The sequence below is a fragment of the Propithecus coquereli genome, unplaced genomic scaffold, assembly GCF_000956105.1.
Source record: "Propithecus coquereli isolate 6110/MARCELLA unplaced genomic scaffold, Pcoq_1.0 Scaffold12, whole genome shotgun sequence".
Lineage (NCBI taxonomy): Eukaryota > Metazoa > Chordata > Mammalia > Primates > Indriidae > Propithecus > Propithecus coquereli.
In genome coordinates, this window is record NW_012136080.1 from 11,740,562 (window position 1) to 11,763,889 (window position 23,328).

Genomic DNA, 23,328 nt, shown 5'->3' on the forward strand with positions numbered 1-23,328 from the left:
CCGATAAAGGTATTGGCTTTGGGGCTTACCTGTCTTCAGCAGATTTTCCCCTTGATTACTCAGGAGTGCTCTTATTTTCAGCTTAATGCCTACAAATAAACTCACCCTCTCTCTCCCACCCATCCTATCTCTCCATGCTTTAAAAAAATCATCTGGCCGAAATCACATTAAGAAGCAGGAGATTCTAACCTAATACAGCAACACTTGGGCTGGCCCTGTGGGCCTAGAAGGATCCAGTTTAACTCTTTGAGGTCCTGATGATAGCCATGCTCCATGCAGGCTGACCAACCTCTCAGGCACATCCTGGAAGATATTGGAGATCCATCCTCATAACTCAAGACCCACCACACCCCCTCCCCACCCAAACAGAAAATCACAGCTCAACACTTTTCCCATCCTTTAAAAGGACTGAATTGCCCTAGCCCTTTTAACAGACTGCATTCATCAGTAGTAACCTTGGCAACAGATCAGAGAGGCTTCAAAAAGCCTGTCTGTATGTAATTAAGAAAAACGAGGAGGAGCAGGGAGCTCAGACAGGAGACCATGGTGCTGAGCCCTGCCACTGCTTTCACCGAGGGATTTTGCTGATGGAGATGGCAGATTTCTTCCTTCTGACTTCCCTCTCTGCTCCCCCTGGTAGTGTTTTTGTTTGGTTGTCTCAGTTGGCCTCCTTCCCAGGGGGTCCAGATCCTGGATGAATATTTCCTGCAATTGTAGGGCCCCAAGCCCAGGAGGCAATGCCTGGCTGGGTGGAGAACTGGCCTACCACCTTCCCTAGGGAGACTTACACAGAGGCCAGACCTACTCTGGTCACGCTCTTCATTTAGGCATGAAGGAGGCCAGGCAGTCTACCTGCAGGAACATGCCCACCTTGTCAGGATGTCAAAGCACAGATACCTGGGGCATCATCATTTTAGCCACCCAGCACAGGACCCTGGCTTGCCAGGCCTGGAACAGGCCTCATGGGAATAAGGGACAGAGCTCAGCATTGCCGGGCTGCCATCTGAGCCCAGAGCTGTTTTATTCCATGGCACTTATTCTTATGAGAAATAATCTCATTTATTTCTGTGTTTTCTTCTACCCTGTCAGTATTCTCTCACCAGACTATAAGCTCCATAAAAGCAGAAGCTTGCCCATCTTGGTTTTTCTGCCTCCCAAGTGCCTAAAAGAATGTGGAGAGTATTTGTTGAAGGAGTAAATGAGTGAATGAATGAATAGTGAATGGGGTCCCAGTCATTGTTTGTGGCCCAGACTCAGGTCACCTCCTCAAGTGTGCACTGGTGCTCACTCTATGAGAAACAGGGCACACCACATGCCTGTGCGTGCCTGGGAAGGACGCACAGCAGGACATGCCCAGGCTCTCCTAGCTCTTGGAGTCCATGCTGCAGGGAAAGGCCCCCTTAATGTCTGTTCCTTCTCCTTGGAAGAAAAGAATTCAGATTCATTGTTCCTGGAACCCACAACCATGACCCCCACAAGTCCCTGTTTGTGCCTCACAGGTGCATCTGCTCTGAGAAGCACAAGTGACTGAGAAGGGAGCAGTGGTTGCTCTACATAAAAGCTGTTTCTAAATAGACATGGACAAAAGCCTTCCCAGAAAGCCACTGCTTTTCTTCCCAAGCAGCTGGGAGCAAATGGCAAGGCACAGAGCAGGGTAGGCCTGCCCAGCTGCCGTGGATGCCTCAAGATCATGACAGGGCAGGACTCTCCATCCAGCTCTTCACTTTCCACCTTTATTTCACCAAAGCCTCTGCCCTCAGAGTCACAGGTGGGTCCTCACTGCTCCTGCTGCTGCTTCCAGGCTTCTCTGAAGCCCCCTCCATCCACCTACAGCAGACTATCCTGTCTCACGCTGGAGGGGGGTATATATGTGGGGCCGTTGGCCATGCACACTGAGCAGAGGTGGGAAACCAGGTGGCAAGGAAGGGCCTGGGAGTCAGAGACAAACCAGACACCTGCCCCTGCCTACCAGGAAGCCACAGCATGGTAAGGGTGACAAAGAGAAAGGGACCATCACAATGTAATGACAGAATCTGGCTTAGGTGTCTAGTCATGGGCTCTGCGAGCCCAGAGGGGGAGTGCAGGACTGCTAGACGTCAGGGAAGCTCCGTGTAGAGTGAATGCTGGATCTCCAAGGGCGAGCAGGAGATTATCAAGTAAATACAGAGGGAAAGCAATTCCAGACAGAGGAATGAACACGGTGTAGAGGCTCGGAGGCATGAGAGTTTAGTGTGCACAGGAAGCTGTAGGAATGCTCCTACCAGCCACGGTATGAGGGACAAGGGCCAAGGGCGGGAGAGGAGCTCCAGAGCAGCAATCCCCTCCCCATGGGACTTGAGTGGCTTGGAAAGGAGGGCAAACATGCCGGATAGCCAGAGAGCAGAAGGGTTTCTGCAGAGGAACACCATGATCCCAGTGCATTTTAGGACTCACACTCTGGCAGAAGAGAATGGATCAGAGACAGGCAGAAGTGATGTTGGAGAATTAATTGGGAAGCTTTTGCAATAGGGTGGAAAAATTGATCAGGCCCAGAGTTCTGAGGCCATTGCGATATAGAGGAAGGGAAATATCTGAGGAAAAGGAGATAGAGCTGACAGATTATGGTGATGGTCTGTGTGTTGAGGGATATGGAAATGTGACTCCCAGGACATGGCTGGTGACTATACAGGGTGTCAAGGAAGGTAGGGACTGAATTGTGTTCCCTGGATTTGTCAAGTAGGAAGGCAAAGGAAAAGCAATCATGGCAGAGGGGTAGGGAAGTAACCAGGCTGCAGTTGGCTGAGTAGGGAGAGGGGCGAGATAGTTAAGTGTAGACTCTTCCTTGGAAAAGCTTGGCTGGAGAGTACAGAAGAAAGAGTGTGCAATGCAGTGAGATGCCAGGTGATGGTGTTTTAGTTTGAAAATGAGCTTAAGTTGAGAAGCTGGTGTCAGGGAAGAAGGTGAAGCTAAAGCTCAGGGAGGGAGGAGATAATTGAAGGGGGGAGGTCCCCAGTAGTGGGAGGAATGGATGGTCCCTCTCTTGGTCAGTACCTGCCTCTGCCCCTCCACTCGAGGCTGCTTTCTGAGTGATAGCCTCAGGATGCCCCAAGGATGCAAGACAATGTTTTAGAAAGACTTATCCCATGCCTGGCATAAAGCAAGCATTCAGTGAATGCATTTATTTTGAGATGAGAAACAATGTCCTGTGGGTGAGGCTAGGCTGTCTGCGGTGAAGGTGAGACAAAGAGATGCGGCCTTGACCACTGGGAGCTTGTGGTCTGAGTTTCATCAGTTAGAAGACAGGCACTGACCAGTATTGATGTTAATGAATTGTGCAGTGTGGGCAAGGCTGGCCCAGGCCAGGAAGAGCCCACATGGGACAGTGTGGACTGCCCTCCTGGCACTAGCTGTGTGTAGATTCAAAGAGAGATGGGTATTTATCCCTGGGCAGATGGGTGGGGAATTCTTAAATGCTGTTTGCAAGACTTCAGTAAAAATGCTTCCTGAATTCTGCACTGTCACAAGCATGCGTGAACACTGTGCTTTAGCGCAGGCCTAACAGGCTTTATGTAGGACAGTACTGATTTTCTTTCATGTTTTCATAGAATCCGATTTAATATTTTCTTTCTGCTCTAGCTGCTTGACGCCGACTGATTAAACACAGACTCCTTCCTTTGTGCCCCCTGACCTTGTTGTTATTCCCTCATTTTGTGTGTTGGCATTTGATTCCTGTCTCCAGCATGAACCACTTTACACATGTCTTCGTTCAGCTGGCGACGGTCACGTGTGTAAATTCTGAATGCATTACTGTCCGGAGTGGCTGCTCTCGCAGATCTGTCGTTCAGAAGGGGGGCTTCCAGGCAGGGTTCATTTCTGTCAGTTGACATTGGGGATATGCAAGGCTCAGGCTTGGGAACCCCAGGCTATGATCTGTTCTGTTCTTGGGCAGCAGGTTCTCCAACTTCATCTTAAAATGCTCAGCACTGCAGCCATTAATTCAGCAACATTTTGCTCTCCTACAAAGAACCAGTCTTTTCAGAGTTTTGCAACAAAGAATTTCAACTTTTGCCAAATTGTGAACAGCAGCCATAAACAGAGCTGTGCAGAGGGAAGGGGTTGCCCTCTGTGAGTTCCAATGAGCCTGGCTTGTTTGTAGGAGAGAGAATCTGTTCAGAGAAGGGCTATAGTTAAGAACATGAGATTTGGAATCAGGCAGGCACAGGTTTCTATACTGGCTTCAGTTCTTACAGACCTATGTGACCTACAGCCAGCCTCCTCTCTAAGCTTTACTTTCTCTTTATATAAAAATCAAGTAATTATTATATCTTATCAGTAGGGTTCTTGAAGGGGGATTAAAGGAAGTAATGCATGCAAAGCAGCTAACAGAATGCTGGAACACATTCCTATGTGTTTCTTATATCGTGGGGTAAAAAATGGTTGCTGCGTGAATCTCTCCCACCGAACTCTGCTTCTGGTCTTTGTGCATCAAAGCTGGTGCACTGTAATAAATATTTATCTCTTCAGGTGCTCTGGCAGCCTATCCTACAGAGAAACATGCCTGCTACCATGCACAAACCACATAGATCCCAAATTGTATGAGACTTCGTGCAGGATTCCAGGATTTGTTCGGGCTGTTGGGGTGGCCCCCATATCCCTCTGCCCTTGAGCTCTACGCCATTTAAGAAAAGACAAGGAATCCTGTAAATGTCCAGTACACACACAGCTTATTAATGCTAAGCCTGGCTAGAGAGTGTGGCTTGGTCCTGAGAACAAAAAGACTTGAACTCAGGTCCCTGAACCCTTTCTCTTGGCACAGGTGATTGAAAGAAGGAAATCCCCAGTGGAATTCAATCACACGTGGATGAAAGGGAGTTTGGGAGTTTGCCATCTTTGTCCACAGTTTTTTACGCCAAAATGGATGGAGCATGGAGATTTGGGGTTGAGGAAGGGGAGAGGGCAAGTGCACATGACAAGGCGGGGTGCACACACCAGAGACAGACCAGAGAGATACCACACAAGGAAGCTTCTGCTTAGCCTCACTGGGCCCTTCCTTTTCTCCCTGCAGGCGTCCCATCCGGTCCCCGAAACGTCATCTCCATCGTCAACGAGACGTCCATCATTCTGGAGTGGCATCCTCCAAGGGAGACAGGCGGGCGAGATGATGTGACCTACAACATCATCTGCAAAAAGTGCCGGGCAGACCGCCGGAGCTGCTCCCGCTGTGATGACAACGTGGAGTTCGTGCCCAAGCAGCTGGGCCTGACCGAGTGCCGTGTCTCCATCAGCAGCCTGTGGGCCCACACCCCCTACACCTTTGACATCCAGGCCATCAACGGAGTCTCCAGCAAGAGTCCCTTCCCCCCACAGCACGTCTCTGTCAACATCACCACAAACCAAGCTGGTAAGTCTAGAGGCCTCTGTGCTCCTTCTGTCCTTCTGTGTGGCTGGCTCTTTTTCTCCATGCAGGAATACAGCTGTGGCCACACCATCCTGCCAGTCTGCCCTCAGGCCTCCTCCCAGGAGTGTAGGCTGCAGGTGCTGGACACTTGTGGTCACGGAGTAGGCAGGTGTAATGTTTCACCTCTGAGAATGAGCTTCAGACTGGGGTATTTTCTTGTGCCCAGTGCAAAAGCAAAGACATCAACTGAAGCCAGAGTAGGACCCAGTGCTCTACATCCAGCTCAACACATACTGTTAGGAAGATGAACGGAGAGATGGACAGACAGAGAGGTATGTGGGTGGACAAATGGATGGATGGGTAGATGGATGGACAGATGGATGGGTAGGTGAGTGGAGGCACTGATAGACCTTGAGAACAGAAACACCAATGATGCTTTAATGGAAACTCAATGAAAGAAAGTTTCCAGAAATCATATGATCAAGTCAATATTGCCTTCATAGATTATTTTTCAATAAACCCATGTAATTCAAGAGTACATTCTCCTTTCTAGTTTGCTCAGATGAATGGTACCTGTTACAGAGACCTCAGATACGTGGCAATAGATCGCTCCTGATAGCCAGTACACCCCTGTGGCATGCACCGCTCAGAACACATTTCCTTCTCTTTTCCATATTTCTGTATGTCTTACTCCTCTGATCTTTTCTCTTTATTCCTTTTCACACCTCTTGCAGCAATCCATTTCTTTTTATAACCATTTAACCAGTCCATTCATGTACTCATGCACTCATTTATTTACTCATTCATTATTAAGAGACAGTTATTTAGCATCTACAGTGTGTCACGCTGTGGATTAGACACTGTGAGGGATATAGTGATACTTGGCCACTGTTGTCCCTCCCATGAAATTCATTAACAAAGACTTTACAGGACACAGATACAGCATACAAAGCTGCACGGTAAAATGCTGCACACACGCGGTAAATACCCAGGGAGTTAGAGAGAAACAGGCAATCTCTCCCCTGGGGTGACAGCACAAGGCTGCGGAGAGGAAGTGAGCATCACATCCACAGACAATGGGGGCTGTGGGCAGTGGACCATGATCTTAATTGGAATTATAGATTTTTCTCAATGAGCAAATTCAAAAAGGACAGCTTTCGAGCAGAATAGCGGGAATCAAGCGTCTCCCTCTGTGCCCTCTTCTTCTGTGTTTCTCCGCTTCTTGTCCTCCTCTTTCCTACTCCAGCCTTTGCTACTCCTCATTTCCCCAACCTCAGACTCATTCTGCCTCTTTTAATACCAGGCATCTTTGATGGCAGATGATTCTTGGGTTTAAGCTGTCAGAACAGAGAAGGAAAAAAAGGTGTTGTAGGAGAGCATGCCTGTCCAGATGGCTGCCTTGTTGCTGTGTGTGTGTGTGTGTTCATGGAGTGTGTTTGTGTGTATGTGCATGGTCACGTGTTTACATGAATACATGTGTAGTAAATGGGAGTGGAAGTGTAGACGCCTCCAGCTGGTGGCCACAGTTCTGGTGGCATGGAGACAAAGGTTGTGACATTCTGTCTTACCCAAAGAAAAGGGAATGGTGATTTCTGCATTATGTTAAGCATGTAACTCAGGCAGCCTTTGTTAGCAATATTTCCCTCAGAGAGTTTAAGGCAGAAAACTGGCAGAAATATTTTAGTGTCCCAGCTTCTGAGAATAACAGTCCTGCCAGGCTGTCATGTTACACTGGGCTTGGCTGTCTTTTCCCTCTCTCTAAGCATGTGAGAACAAACCTGCCACTTATATCTGCTTGCTTTTATTTCTGCCCCTCCCTTCCCTTACCCTGCTATTCCCGAACCTGCCCATCTGCTTGTCTCGCCGTCTGCATATTCCCAGGTTGCAGTGGAGCTGAGGGACCAGGGCTCCTGCGAGGGGCCCTGCATTGCCAATATTCAAACTACTCATTTTTGTCCTCACCCATTTGCTCCTCCACCAACACGTTTCTCATGCCTTCTGTTCCCTCTCTGATGGGCCCTTTAATCTTAATCTTCCCTGATTTTGGAGTTCCAGCCTCCATTACCACCTTCCAATCTATAATTCTTCTCTGGTACTCCTGGAATTTTGGTGTCAGAAAGTTTACAATCACTGGGAGAAAGATGCAACTGCTTCTTGGTAGCACATGGTTATTATAAAACAAATTCCAAGCTGACCAGTAGCTCCTAATCCAGGGGCTGTGTGGCTCTGAGGAATGTGGTGCTATCACACTGGTTTGGTGAATCCATATGTGAATGCAAATTATTTTCAACAAACAGATAGTATTTTTTAAAAGATGAGAGCCATCAAAATAAACATTCAAATCTGAACCTCTGCAAGAATGGTTTAGAAACATGAACATAAACTATGCATTTTACCAGATATGGAAGGGAGACTAAATAGTAGGCATCATAAAAACTCTAATGACTCAGATCCATTAAGGGATGAGGTGGGTGACCCCGTGCGTCACCAATAGGTCATGACATGTCTAACCCCTTCCCAGCACACCCCTGAGCTGGTCCAACCTGGGTGAGATCCAGGTCAACCTGCCTCCCCTGGCCTCACGGCATGGTGTGACCCCTGTCAGTGCCTGTGGCCACCATGGTCCTACCGTTCGGGTCAGCAGTAGGTAGATGGCAGGTAATGACTTTGACCAAGACTAGTCCGAGAATCCATCATCAGGTCAACTGATAAATCTTTATCAAGTGCCTACTTTGTACCTGAAACTACTCAAACTGTGAAATGGGTGAAGACCATTTTTGAATCAGGTGGGTCCTGATTGGAAAATAAGTGAGTAATAATTATTATGGGTAATATTTCATGTTTATGATTCTTTGAGTTCACAGAGAATTCTGGAATATGTGGACTTATTTAATCCTCATAATTACACAATGACTTGGGTATCATTATTCCCATTTTTCAGATCAGGAATCAGGCATAAAGGGGTTTAGAGATTCCAGGATTAGAAGAAAGTCAGTGTCACCTGTCTGCTTCTCCCTTATGGTGTCCTGTCCTAAAAGTGGACATTTCCTCTGGCTTCCCTGTTTCATAGTCTCCAACAGTAGGCTTTTCTGGAGTCCAAAAGCCATAATCCAAGTTGTAACGTTGGAGATTTTGTAATCATCTTTTAGGTCACTGAGCACAGTAGACACAGTTCTTTACTCAGAGGCAAGTTTGTCTGGAAGAACACCAAGAGTCTGCTGAGTCCTGAAATTCCTAGAGCCTTTATCTTCTGTCACACCCCCAAGTCATGTATATAGTCATGACTACTCAAGGACCTTGTATCACTTGGACAGTCTCAGGATTGGATTTTCATCCAGTCCAGAGGCAGTAGCAGAGAACTGCCATTTTTGAGCACCTCCAATACGCCAACCTCTACCAAGTTCTGTACAGAGATGAGTGGGTCAGGTGAAGAAACTGAGGTCAGAGTACTTTTGGAATTTGCTCAGCATCTCACAGCCAGCACATGTTGTTTCTGAGTTGCAAACTCAGGCTTGTGGTCATTGGATCCTCACACTGATCAAAAATTGCATTATGGTGGGCTGTGCAAGTTGTAAGCTCTCTTTAAGATGCCGCTACATAGCTGGGCCACTTTAGCTGTCAAAAAAATGTCCATCATCTTTGGTCAGGGTTGGTCATGAATTATGCAAGCTCAAGTTTACATGAGGTCTTCAGGGATGCATCCTTGCACTGAATACAGCTGCCATGAGTTTAAAATAGACCTGATCAGGTGGAACTCTCTCTGTTTCAGTGGCCAAGTGATCTGCAGAGAGGTTGTTATCTCCACTAACTCCTGCAGTCACTCTCTGGCATCTGGCCCCAGATTCAGGCTGATGGCTGGATCATCTGGCTGTCAGAGAGAATTAAGTGAATGACAAACTTTACTTTTCTCTCCTGCCAACTAGACTCAGAGTGTCAGAATTGGGGAAGAAGACCTCAGAGGAAATTTTGGGGGAGAAAAAAGATGAATCAGGCTAGCACATGAATTTGGGACCATCTAAGCCAAAGAGAATGAACTCAAAAGCCCCTGAGGCCAGGCAGGTAATGGAAAGGAGCAAAGCAGGGGAGGTATAAGGCAATAGAGAGTGGTGAGGACTGCAGGGAACTGAAGAGCACAGAGGCAGCCACTACTCAGCTCCAGCAAGGATTGCCATGCCCAGCACTGCCCGATTTTACAAGCTAAAAAGCCGGATTTAAAATGTTGACAACTGATTAGAAAATTTTAAAGCACTTGAGAGCCAAACAAATCCAATTCTGGATTTGGCCTGTTGGCTGTGGTTTGTAACCTCTAACTCAGAGGGTTAATCTGATTTGCCCAAGCCTTACTGGTGAGTGTGCTATTCCCCATCTCATTCCACAGTGGGGCAGTCATCTTGGGCTCCCCTCCTGGGCTCATAGTGGCAGAGGTGCAGTGCAGGGTTCCTGGGGTTGGTTCCCTCTCTGCTCCTCACAAGACTCATGTAAGTTCACTTAGCTGCCAAAATCCCTCGTATCTTGCCTACAAAATAGGATGTGCTTCCTTGTACTGCAGTGACAAGCAAACGAGACAGTGGCTAGAAAATCACTCTGTAAACTATGCTATGGACTGGAAGATTAGCATCATTTCTGAGAATGTGTCCTGAGCCAGAGAGCAATTTGCTGGGCTTTTTCTCCCTAGGCTGTTTCCTTCCAAGGTTTCTCAGTCTCTTTGTTTGGGACTGATGTTATCCGTATCAGATATGTAACAGACATCTGTTTGTCCATTCTGCCCTGGGAGGAGTAGGCACCAGAAAAGAAGCTGGCAACGTTTGCATCCCAATGAGCTCATGATGAGGGCGGGAGTACCTGGCACTGGATTATCCTGCCGCTCAGAGGAGCCTGTCTGTCTTTCCTCCTCGTATGTTTGGAGAAGCAACACTTCCCCTCTCACTTGCATGATCCCATCAGCACCATTTATATCTGACATTTATATTGCGCACAGTTCATGTATGGCCTGCTGTGCCTGCTGCGTGTGGCATACTATTCCATCATGCCCACAAAATGGGAACAACCCATTTTTTAATTTTCTTTAAAAAAATACTGCACCACTTCTGTTAATAGTCACAAGCCCATATAGTTTGTCCGTTTCTAAGGCATTTTTGAAATTCTTAGACAATTAAAGTCACTCAGATACACAACTTTTCCTACAAAAGAATTACCTAGCCCATCAATTCCACTGAATACATCACCTAATTTGCATTATTCCTTGGTTAAATATAGTATTTGCATGCATAAAGAATAATCTTTGAATATGAAAAGGAATTTTATGATATTGCAATATATTGAGCTCTTTGGAGGAAAGATATTATGTAAATCTCAAAATTAAATATTAAAACAATATTACACTGCTGCCTGTAAAAATGTAGAGTGTTAAGATCCATATGCCAAAACCAGTTCATTTTTAAGGGATGCTCTCATTGGAAATTAGCAGGCAAAATTTGCTCCGGAGCAGAGAAAAGATTGAATGAAAACTTTAAAAAGACTGGAATGGCTTTAAAGAAAACTTTCATTGAAGTTAATAAAGAAAAGTTAAAAAAAACTTAAGTAAATAAAATTTTCACTGTTCTTAATTCAATTTCATAGTTCATTTCACCACTTTCTTCTCATCGTTAATTCTGGAAAGGTTGTTTTTATTGTTTCTTAAGCTCTGGCATTGAGGAGGAACTTCCACGTTGCCTCAGAAAGACATTGGCCATTTGTGAAAGGTGATGTGTTATCTGCTGGGCTAAGAAGGTTAGCAGGTGGCACTGCCTGTGACTGATGTCATGGCTCCCATCCTCTGCAGCCTTGGGGTTCTCCACTGGATGTGGAGCTGTGTGAAGAACCAGACTTTCTCACCTACTACCAGCTTTCTGGGGAAGGGACCACACACGGCCATGCACTGAGAGCCTTGATAAATATTTGTCAGATGGCTTTAGTCCTCACAGGTGAGCATTAACATGTGAGTGTTTGGCTGGGGCGTGGTAATCAGAATGTGTCCTGGTGGTCCACAGGTGACATCGTAAGATCCCCCCCAGATCAGCCAGGTAATCAGGTATCTTTCTGTGGTTCCTAGAAGGAAAACTGAGGGAATGATGCTTAGGATGGCGCTATGAGCCCTGATCCGTTTAGAGGAGCACAGGCAGACTCACCCACACTCAAAAGGATTGCTTTGTTTGTTTGAGCACTTTAACTTCAGCCATGTCTTCATTTATTTAACACATTCTTTGTGACTGTTCACCAACTACTCACTCGAGGGTACCTGCTTGTTAGGGGCTCGCTTCCATTCACTTACTCAAGAAATATTTATGGAGACGTTCTGTGTGCCATGCAGTGCTCCAGACACCAGGACCAAAGCAGCAAACAAAACAGACAAAAATCTGAACTCTTGTTGGGTTCACATTCTAGTCCACAGTACTCATTGAGACTGAAATCAGAGGCTCAGAAAAGTCACAAGGTGAGCAAGTGACTGTACTGGGAAGTAACTGGAGGGGGTGTAGGCTCCCCAGCTGGGCTCTTGGTACCATCCCCTGCTATGGTGCCAAGTCTCTCATTCTAAATGTTAGGGTGTAACTATGTGCTGTTGCTAGAGGGCATTCCAGTTTGTGGTGGCTGTTGTATACAGTGACAGTGTGTTCACTAACTGGCCAACTTGAACTTCTCATGGACAGATGTCACCTGCTGGGCCACACAGCGGCTGGGCATGGGAATTTTCCATTCCAGGTTCTGAGCAGTGGTTACTGATGCTGCTAACAGCTGGAAAACAGCTGAGGATGCCCTTGCCCTGCTAGGATGACTAGAGGGTCACAGACCCAGGGACCTTATTTGCTCAATTAGTCCATCTTGGACCAGGCATTCTAAGTATGTAACTTGGGCAGTAACAGTGGGGATTCAGGAGAGCATGTCCTGTATCTGTCTTATTGGCTATTGTATCAAGCTAGGTGTCTAGCTGGGTGCCTGAAACACAGAAAGCATTCAATAAATGCTCATTAATTGAGTGAAGAAATTACTAAATAAATATATGAATGAATTCTCGTCTTTCTTAAACTAAGCTCAGGCATCAGCAAATGGTGCAGTTCAAGCTGTCTCTGTGGTCTGTCCTTGATCAGGCTGGGTAGGGGCCTGTGACTAGAGTTAAGCCCCTACATTCTCCCAGATGTTGGTGAGACCTGGGGCTTCCTGTGTGCACTGTCCCCCCAAGCCATGGCCCTGTGGGAGCCACTCTGCTATGACCTGGCCTGTCCTACCCACTCCCCACTGGCAGAGCCCTGGCTGCTGGAACAAGCACAGTGGGGGTGTCGGGATGGCATCCCAGTGCTGCTGTCTGTCCACCTGCATGCCAGCTCCATGCCTATCATTTTCACAGTACCATCCGTGTTAAACAGGCTGGAGCACCAGGGGTTTCTGAATGCAGCAATTAACAAAACAGTAATCAAGCTAAGTGTTTAATTTCAGAAAATTAACATCTTCTCTGAGCGGATGTGAAAGATAGGGGAAAAGGCACATTGAATGTTCTGGGTAAATAAAGGCAACATTGTACCACAAATATTTTCCAGTGCAAGGAGGACTCTTTGACAATCCTCCAGGCCTTGGGATCAGTTTCCTTCTGAGAGCCAAACTGCAGGAAAACGTTAGCTATAGAATTGAGCCCTAGGATTTTAAAATGTATGCGTGTTTCTTTTCTTTTCTCTCTGTTGCTTTTGAGGGCAGAGCAAATGCTTTCTCAATCCAGAGGAGCTCAGGGGAACAAGGGCCCAATCATGCCCCCTGTGAGTGTGTCTGCCCTGCAGAAACTCTCAAAGTGATACATGCTTTCTTTTTCTAAATTATACTAGCTAAAAGGATGACATGATGAGTTCTTGGACGTGCATTAGTTTTTCATGTGCATAGGTTGTATTTCTCCAGAAAGACTAAGGGCAGGGGGCTGGGTGGAGACAGGAAGGAGAGGTCCTTCTAGTGGGAGTGAGTGCCCGGGACAGAGGACTGGGAGAGCAAGGAAGGAATTCTGTGGGGTCGAGGCACAAACAGGGAGCCTGAGGCTGGTGCATAGGTGCCACAGCTGACCAGGGCCCTTGGAGTGGCATTGAACCTGGCGCCAAAGAAGCACCTGAAACCGAGTTCTCACAGGGCTGTGTGTCCTCAGGGAGGGGCCTGGCCACCCAGCTTAATGAGCAGCTTTTCTTGAGGGGTCTCCCAGGCAGATGACATGGAGAACAAAGAAACCAAAGCAGGGAATGAGAGAAGGGGTTTTAAGTCCATAGGGGACACCCCAGGGGCTCCCAGAAGTGTTCAGGTACAGCATCAGGAAAGGCAGGTTTGATTCTGTGCATGCATAATTTGTGGAGATTCTGAGTACCCAAGTCAAGTTATTATTTATGCAGCTGGATATTCAGGCTTCTATTTTCTCTGTGAGCTGGGAAATAAGGTTTGTTGCAGAGTGAAGGGGGAAGAAGTATTGGAGGTGAAGGTTTGAAGAGAATGAAAAAGGTTTAGCAGTGCTATTGCAGAGAGTGGGAGATGCAATTAACCAGAGAAATTCAGGCTTTCCGGAAAGTATTGAGAGTTCATTTGAGGTTGTGATCACATGTTTAGAAAACCACCCCTCTGTCTTCTGGTGTGGCTTTCTCAGCAGTGTGTGGTTGCTGGACAGAAGATCGTGCAGGAAGTGGATCATAGATCTATCTCCGGTTGAGTTTTGACAGCTGTATGCTATGAAAAGAAAAAGGCAACCCAAGCCCGAGGGCATGAGAAGTATTATGAGTTATATTATTGCAAAGATGGAACCTAGGCTGGATAATGAGGGGTATGAATAAAGGAGAGGGCGGATGCATTAGGTGGAGGTGAAGGCAGAGAGGTCCAGATGAGGCCAACAAGAGCTGCAGTGGGTTCATCTGAGGTTGCTATAAGGAAGCAGATTTTGAAAATGGAGCAATTTCAGATGAGGCAGAGTCCAAGTGCACCATGAAATGGGCAGACGTGAAAGAGTGTGGAGGTTGAGGAACTGAGAGTCCGTTATTTACGTGAACGTTGTAGTCATCCACAGGAAGGCAAGCTCAGGTAGACAGGAAAACAGAGACAGAAGCCAAGTCTTCAATGAATGCAGGGAGTGAAGGTCGCAGGGACACATGGTGATCCCAAGACTTCTTGAAGAGCTAGTCCAGCCAAATGGCATTTTTGCAGAGGGTGCAGGAGAGAAGGTGAGTAACGGGGTGGAAGAGGAGATGAGGAGCGAGAAGGTCACACTCTGATGCCTGACCTGAGGTGTGCTGGGTGCAAAATCATAAACTGCCACCAACTGAGAGAGCTGCAGGGCAGAAGTTTCCCCAGGGGAGAGCTGCTTTTCCTTAATGCAGGCATGGAGGGAATGCTCTGAGAGGAGACGGAGGGCACTGGGGAGTTTCCTGACTAGTGAGCAGCCACTTTGGAGGGCCCAGGACAGGTGTGCTCAGTGGTGGCAGGGGGAAGTCACAGTCAAGGGAAGAAAGGCCCAGAACACTGTGGGGTTGGCGGTGTGCAGAAAGGGGCTTAAGGCTGGGCACTGCAGGATGGAAGCCTGCCTGCACAGCCAGGTGGGCTGCTTGCGGGAGGAGGGGCTCTCGGTCTTCAGGCCAGAAGACTTAGACCCCCAGGCCTAGGGCAGAATGGTCCCAATGACTGCAGGTGCAGCTCCCCTGCCCAACATCGGTGGCTTAGGGTGTGGTAGGGGGTGGGTGAGAGCCAGGGGCTAAGCAGGGCACATAGCCTGCTGTGCGGTATCTCCTGTGTCCTGTCCACTGCTAGTGTTTGGAATGAACTGCCTTCCACGATCAGGCATTAAACAGACCAAAGCTGCCAACACTCTGCTCTTGTCTCACACTAGGAAAGGCTGACAGGCCTGCGGGAGGCAGAGCTGAGCAGTGTGCCCCAGGTGATGTGAGTATTGATGGCTCTGTCCTCAGCAGCACTGACAGAGCCCAGGACACCTGCCCAGGACAGCCACCTCCTGACAAGCACTCCCCCCTGCCAACAGCCTTCCATAACCACAGGGTCACAGAGCTCAGATTTTCTTCTGTTTCCACCATAAACGACCCTTTCGTGAGGCACCTTCTGGGTGCCCCAGCAGGGAGAGGAGCTGTGGGAAAACACCAGGCTGGGGTGACCCAGGAGGCAGAGGTGCCCTCCAGGACCGCACTGCAGGCCTACCTCCTCTTCCAGGCACAGGGCTATGCACACTTCCACTTTGGGTGGGGGCACCTGACCTCCCTGAGGGTATAAGGGTCCCAGAAGGCAGCACCCATGTGTGAGTGATGCTACCCTGACCATCCCCCCAGCCTCATGGAAATGCTGAGTGCATGAGTGGAAGGGAGGGGAGGGCAGAGGCCTGCACTGTTCTCAGGGAAAGGAGGCTCAGCTATTTCTGGTCTGCCCTAACCTGCTGGGGCCTCAGGGAAGTCAGTTTCTCTCTCTTGCCCTCTGTGCTCTCATCTATAAATTATTAAGACTTGACAGAAAACTGAATGGCCTCGGATATCCTCTCAAAGTTCAACATTATGACTTCTAGATTTCTAGATAAGCGGTTCTCAGACTTAAGCATGCGTCCAACTCATGTGAAGGGTGTGTTAAAACACAGATTGCTACCCCCGCCCCCCAGAGCTTCTGATTCAGGGAGTCTAGGGTAGGGGAGCTCAAGATCTGCATTTCTTACCAGTTCCCAGTTGAAGCTGATCTGAGAGCACATTTTGAGAACTAGCAGGGTCAGGTGGATGATCCCAATAAAGAATCCCCTCATACACACATCAAAGGTAATATCAGAAATGAGGACCTGTGCAATAAACCCACATTCCCAGAGCATCCCCCAACCCCTAAGCCCCACCTGTCTCTACCCCTTTGGCTTGGAACCAAACCCTTAGTGGGTGGACCAGTGGAGGAGGAGCCCATGGTTCCCTCCCTGGGGCTGTGAGGCTGAGAGCCAGGCCCAAAGCCCTCATTTTCTCACCCCTTTCATCCCCTTGAGCTCCCTGAGGAGACTCAGCCAATGTTCTACAGCGTCATGAAACAGAGGCTGCACAGCAAGGAAGTCCTCTGTCCCCAGGCGACTCCAGGGTAAGGAGGAAGATAGGAAGGAATGCCAGGGTCATCTCAAGGCAAAGCCCAGAGCAAAAGCAAACAAGCAGCCAATGTCCACAATGCGGAAAAACACGAGGAAAATAATTAATTCTGTTTTTGTATTTATATCCAGTTTCCAAACTAATTGCTTATTTGCTTAATCTATTTTGACCAGAAGTGTTACTGCACCAAAAATATTTAATGAGTCACGCTTCCTAGTGTAAAATTCAAGCATATTTGTGCAATGAAATGAGTTTTTGCTAACAGAGGAAGAACCTATTATCTAAGCAGGACCTTCTCAGCAAAGTTACCTCCTAGAATAGAAATGTCTGAGGAAACACAGTCCATCTGTGTGCAAATTGTTCTTCTTTGACATCAGTACTAGTAGGCCTGAAGTCTTTAGCTGGCATTTAAATACAGATTTTGAGTTTTTTCTGTGGATGTGTTTCACATGAGAAAAAAAGAGGGTCTTTCACTCCCCAGCCTCTTTCCTGACCCCATCACCCATGCTCTAGGAACTCAGGGAGTTTAATCTGAGGCCTCAAAGGGACTTCGGGAGACTGCTCAGCAGTTTCTGGATCTCTCTATAAACCTTTCAGAGTCTGGGTTGGGGAGATAGGAAATAGACTAGCTTCTGGGCTCTGAAGCTCCACTTCTGATTCACCCAGAGCAGCTCTGAATAGTTCTGTTTCATACTTTATGCTTCAGGGAGCTTTTGTTTGGAGAAAAGATCCCACAGCTTAAAAAAAAAACATTAGAAAGCCACTAATGTTAGGGTAACATTGCAGCTGAAACACCCCAGCGAGGTGGGGATGGACCCAGCCTCCCTGGTTTCTTCGTCTACACCGTGCAGAGGCACTCCCACCTCCGCTCCCTCAGGACCACCGTATCCAGGCCTACTCTTTATTCTTCGTGAGGTGCCAGGTGCAGAATGACGACCCTGCTGCCCCTCTCCCACCCCATGCAACTTTGAAGGCCAATATCCATGTTGGGTAAAACTAAGCAATTTTATGACCCCTTTACCTTTTTACTGCTGATGTCTTTAGAGAAGAGCCCACGATCATTCCAGTAAGAGCAAACTTTTGTTGAACATCTAGCATGTAAGAAGAAAGAGGCTACAAGCAGGATTGCTGGTCTAGAGTGTTGATTCCAGTGATGGAGAGCAGAGGTGAACACCTGGAAAGTTAAATCGCAGTGCACTATGCCCTGAGGTGCCAATTACACCCAAAGGGAGTTGAGGTGGGAGGCAGGAAGGGGCACCCTGGTGGGCATGGCCTGGCAAGGCTGGGCCAGAGCAGTGTGTGGCTCCCTCTGTGCCTTCAAAGGCCTGCAGACTCATGAAGAGATGTGGCCACAAGGAAACGCTGAGCTCTTCTCAGACACGGTGAGTAGAGCAGTTGGATGAGAATAGCAGCGTCCTGAGAGGGAGCAGTGGGGGTCAGCCTGGAGTGGTCAGTGGCTGCCACATTGCTAAATGTTAAAGGGAGAGCTGGGACTTTTTCCGATGGGGAGCTATTGAAGGTTTTTGAGCATCAGAGTAATGTGAGTAAAACTGAGCTTTAGCAAGATTAATCTGGCCACAGGGTAGTTTGAAGTGAAGAGGACAGAGGTGGACAGGAGAGTTGGAACAGTAAGAACTGAGGTGTAATGAGATACAGGTGACAAGACCTGTCAGAACGCAGTGGCATGGGAGCATCGGTGACTCCTGGGCCTGAACCACTCCATCAGATGGAGGGACTCTGCTCATCCCCTCCCCAGAGTCACCAGGTCTCCTTACCTTTAGGAAAAAGGCACTACATCATTTACTTCTTAGATTACTTCAGGTCACCTCAAGATGCCACAGGGAAGCCAACCCTCTTCTGGAGCATTTATCACTCCCGCCACTGGGGAGCCCAGCTGTTGGCTAGCCTTCCCTTTCTCTAATCCTCTTCATATCCGTTGCCTCCACCCTGACTTGGTTGACATGTTTATTTATCCCCTCAAAGATATTTATCAAATAAATACCCAAAGCTGTCGCTAGATCCTGATTTTCACAGTTACCTTGAGGAATGGTGCCCAGTGATTGATTTGCATATGTGAACAGCAGTGGACCCAGAAGGAGAATTTGGGGTGATTGCCAAGTCCCTGGCTTGGCAGGTGGGATGTGGTTGGAAGGAGCAAGAGACCACACAGGGCGCATCTTCAGAACATTTGGAGAATTCATACCATAAGGATTACTATTCCTGTTTTACAGTTGAAGAATTTGAGGTCCAAAGAGGCTAAGGCCTTAGTTTAACCTTAACCCGAAGATCACATAGTAAGCAGATGGCAAGCCAGGGTAGGAACTCACCTTTCTCTGAACCATCTATAGGGCCCTGACCATATCCCTTCTTTATTTCTGCTAACACCTACTGCTCTGGGCTGGGGCTCTAGGCACCTTACTGTTCTTACTTCACTTGTTTTCCTCACAGTTATGATGTATGGTATAGACTGCAGGTGGTTAGTTGAAGGATGATTTGTCTGGGAAAGGCTATTCTAGAAAAAATAGAAGAGGTTAGCATTACAGCATATGATTCAGCAATTCCAATCCTAGGTATACCCCCAAGAGAAATGCAAACATATGTCCACACAGAAACTTGTGTATGAATGTTCATAGAAGCATTATTCTTAATAGCCAAAATATGGAAACAACCCAAATGTCCCTCATCTAATGCACATCTGTCCTAGAAAAGCAATGCCCATGATGGTGAAAGTGGTTACAAAGCCTTGGATGCATGCTGCTCAGGCTGGGGCAGCAGCAGCACTCTGGGGGTCACTGTGAGGACCCCCTCCCCACCGTATGGAAGGGCCAGGGAAAGCTACTCCATCCTGCCCACCGTGAGTTATTGCAAAGGAGGCAGACGGACTCTCCTCTTTCTATGGGTCTCTTTGGGAATTTTAGACATGAAAGTCCCTCTAACAGGAGAGAACATTTATCTTCCAGGAGACTTACCAGAGCTGTTGCTTGAGCTAAGGTAGAGGAAATTCAGCTGTGACCTGTACCTTCCTAGCCAGTGAGAGATGGCCTCCAAAAAGGCTGTCCCTGGCATGATTTCTACCTGCAGATGCTGCACTGTTTTCCCTTTTAAATAAGATTCGCTGAACTCTAAAATCTGAGTTTCATAATTTTATAACCTCTTCAAACATTTTATTCCAGTAGATCAACTTAATTTTGAATGTATGCACATTTTGCTATTATTTTTCTTTAAAACTATTTACAAATACTTTTGATGTTTTAAATAAAATATTTTAACATAGTGAACTGTTATATCGTTTATTGGATCCCAAAATGGATCATGGTTAAAACTGTTGGGAGAATCATTTTGGAATCTCTCTCCATTAAGAGATTATGCAGTAGTTTCTAATAAGCAATGTAATGCATTAGAACTTAGTAATTGTCCTAGAAAAAAGCATCAACTTATTTTTGGAACCTGAGAAAAAGAAAGATGACTGTATCTATTGAATAGGAAAAATGAAATGAGTAAGAAGAAATCTTTGAACATGACCGAGTCAGTAACTAAATTAAAGGGCCAAGGAGTGTCATAAACATAAAATGCATGATCGAGGTGAACCTGTGATGACAGTGAGCCTTCTGCACATCAGAACTCCAGGGTCCAGATTTTGGGTTATTAACTTTTGAGATAGAGTCATGCCACTGTCTCAGACCCAGCCTAAGCCTCATGGGATTGTATGCCCCACAGGTGCCATCAGAGCCCTTCTTACAAATGGAAGGCTGTCTGGTGTCTGCCAGGCCCCATCTTTGATGCCTCTGGCAGTGACCAGTGGCCAGTGACCAGCTAGGGCCGACACTTGTCCCATGTCATCTGTGAGTTCTTTCACAACCTGCAGCTGGGGCCACTCTGTCCCTGCAATTTATCCACGTCTTGTTTGTCAGTTTAGGCAAGAACATTCTGTGCTCTTCTTCTGCTGTATGTGGTATACTACCTTGGATCTGTCTGCTTCAAAAGCAATTTGGGAGTAAGTTCTCCCCAAAGTCTTCACCGGCAAAAACAGAGACAAAGGACTCGCTCACTCAGCCTGCCTTTGTGTTTTGTTTGTTTGTTTGTTTGTTTTCCCCAATCCCTGAGCCCCTGGACCAATGAGGTTGTAAGTCTCTTTCTGCTTATGACACATTTAAAAGGCCTCTTATCATTGGCTGTAGACTCTCTTCACAGTCATTCCTGGATCCGATTCTGTTTGAACTCTAGTTGATTTTTCCTTGGTGCCTGACACACACTCTTCTTTGCTCCCCGCTCCCTTATTTGGACCTCAGCTTTCTGTTGGCTCTGCCTCTTTATTTTGCTAAGAAGGGATGCAGGGCAATTTTGATTCTGTTTGGTTTACTGGACCCACCTCTGTAGGCCAAACACATCTTTGTTGAGCCTTCTCATTAGCACCTTCTTTCCAAAAAGCTCCTAAATTAATTCTTTCTTCTTAGAAAACTAAAGAAGGGTCCATATTTGTTCCTTTGCTAAGTTCAAATAATCTTGTGAACTCTTTATTTTCATTTCCTTCTCTCAGGAGAATGTTTAATTTACTCAAAAGCTTTGTGTGGATTTGCAAAAGAGATGCTTTCAAGTGTTCAATGACACTATCCTTTCATCTGGTGTTTATGGAGAAATGACGCCTGGCCAGGACTCACCATTGAAACCATTGTGTTTGGGGGTCACAGGGGCTGCGTCTTTGAATTAATCTTCCCATCTCTCTTTAATCTGCCTTAGTTTTGCTAGAAGAAGTTTATGTTTGAGTGAATACCAGAGCTCATTTTTATTATTTTCTCTTTTGTCTGAAGGTTTATAGCACCTAAAATAACAGATGTAGGGGTGGCATTGCCCTAGGGAGTGAGGGGGAAACCAAATTTACTACCATAGGAGATTGCCGATGGCAAAGCACCTAAAGTGAGCTGCCTCTGATTTTCAGGGAGGAGGAAAAATGCTTTCTCGCTTTCTCCCATTGCAATGCAGTGTAAGACATTTAGAGTGAGCTGCGTGAAGACACACGGTCTTCCACAGGGCCTGTGACCATCACGCCATGGCCACAAATCCGAGAAGTGCAGGCAGGGATGGCCACTACCCTCCGGCAGCTCCTCCCGGATCTGTGTGCTGCTGCCCGGCTGCTGGGGCAGTCCTTGCCGTCTGGGTGACAGGGCCCTCCTCTCTATGGATTTTGGCTATCGATTGCTCTGGATCACCCTGCCCTGTGATTGCCTCTTTACAATTTGACCCCAACTAGACTCCAAGGACCTTAAGGGCAGGGCTGTGATTTTCTTCTTTGTCCTTCTGTCCGCAGGGATTACAGCAGGCCTGGCATGATGTCTGGTAAATATGTTGAGTTTTTAACGATGGTTTTCCAGGTATTCGAGGCTAGAAGAACCAAGGCCAGCAAAATCCTCAGGCTGAGCATTGATCTTTCCACTTTTTAATACATGATGTTTCAGCTCTCAGGACAGAGGGATTCTGAAAACCTGCATGGTGCTGACATGACTAACATGTAAACTGTGCCTCCACAGAGGCCTGCAAGGGCAGCCTGAGCGGCGCAGTGTGCCGTGGGAGGAAAGAGAGTTACCGGGAGCCGTCTGTTCACCCCTGTCTTGGTGGACCCACTAGGATTCTGGAACACTGCCTCGCCTTCCCGAAACTGCCTTCGTCCTCCCCCATGGCTCTGTCCCATGCGTGCAAGGTCCTGGGAAAGACGATCATGTGCCACGCACTTCATTAACCGTCGAGGCTGTTGCTAAATCTGGGGCTCGGTTCTTAGTTTCATTTTACCTGACTTAGCAGAAGCATTTAACATATTCTCTCCTCCTGGGAACACTTATTTCCACTTGGTTTCCAGGCAATCACACTCTCTTGGTTCTTCTTCTACCTCATTGGATTTTCTTTCTCAGGACTCTTTGCTGTTTTCTCCTCATTGCCTGAATCATAGAGTATTTTTTCTATTCTACTCATTCTCTTGGTGATCTCTGCCAGTTCCTCTGCTTTCAAAATCTTTGAAATACATGGCTCCAAATGTATGTCTCCAGTTTGGACCTTATATAATACACCCATGTAACACTCAGCATCTAGTCTGGGACATCTTGGCCATCTCAAGCCCAACAGGTCCACAGTGGAACATCTGGTCTTTCCTCCCAAGCTGCTTTCTGCTAATGTCTTCCCTGATCTCAGCTGACGGCAGCCCCACTCTTCCAGTTGTTGAGGCCAAATCCTTAAAGTCATCTGGAGTCTTCCACATCCCACGTCTATGGAGATATTCCAAATATATCCAGAATCTGACCAATTTCTACTGCTCAAACCTGATCCAAGCAAGCATTGCCTGGCAGCTGGATTATTGCAACAGGGATGTGATAGGTTTTTCTGCTTCTACGTGGCCCCCTGCATTCTATTTGCAACACAGCAGAGGGTGATACTGTTGACATGCAAGTCAGAATATGTCACTACCTTGTCAAGAACCCTCCTGTGGCTCCTCAGCTCACTCAGAGTAGAAGCCAAAGTCCTTTTAATGTCCCTCGGGGCCCTGCCCGCTGTGGCTTCCTCTCTGCTCAGGTCCCACTGGCTGGCTGACACTCCCAGATCAGACCCTCTGCCCTGAGATGCTCTGCTGTATCTACACAGCTCCCTCCCTCCCCTCTGTCAGCCCTGTGCTCTGCCTCTGCTTCCCAGGGTGGTCCTCACTGACCACACACCTCCCACCTGTGGCATTCTGAATCCATCCCCCCTGCTCCATTTGTTTTCAATGTACTTAATATCTTTTAACATAGCTTGTGATTTATTTAACCTCTGATTCCCTCCACTAGAATGTAAGCTCTATGAGGGCAAGAAATTTTAATTTTGTCA

At 47.2% G+C, this 23,328-nt stretch overlaps 1 protein-coding gene across 1 annotated transcript in view; it reads left to right on the plus strand.

Annotated features, from left to right (window-relative positions):
- Positions 1-23,328, plus strand: part of EPHB1 (EPH receptor B1) — a 414,960-nt gene that overhangs the window by 299,881 nt on the left and 91,751 nt on the right. The window contains exon 5 of the mRNA XM_012663531.1: positions 5,045-5,380. Coding sequence (XP_012518985.1) covers positions 5,045-5,380 — 336 coding nt within the window. The remainder of the gene's footprint in view (positions 1-5,044; positions 5,381-23,328) is intronic.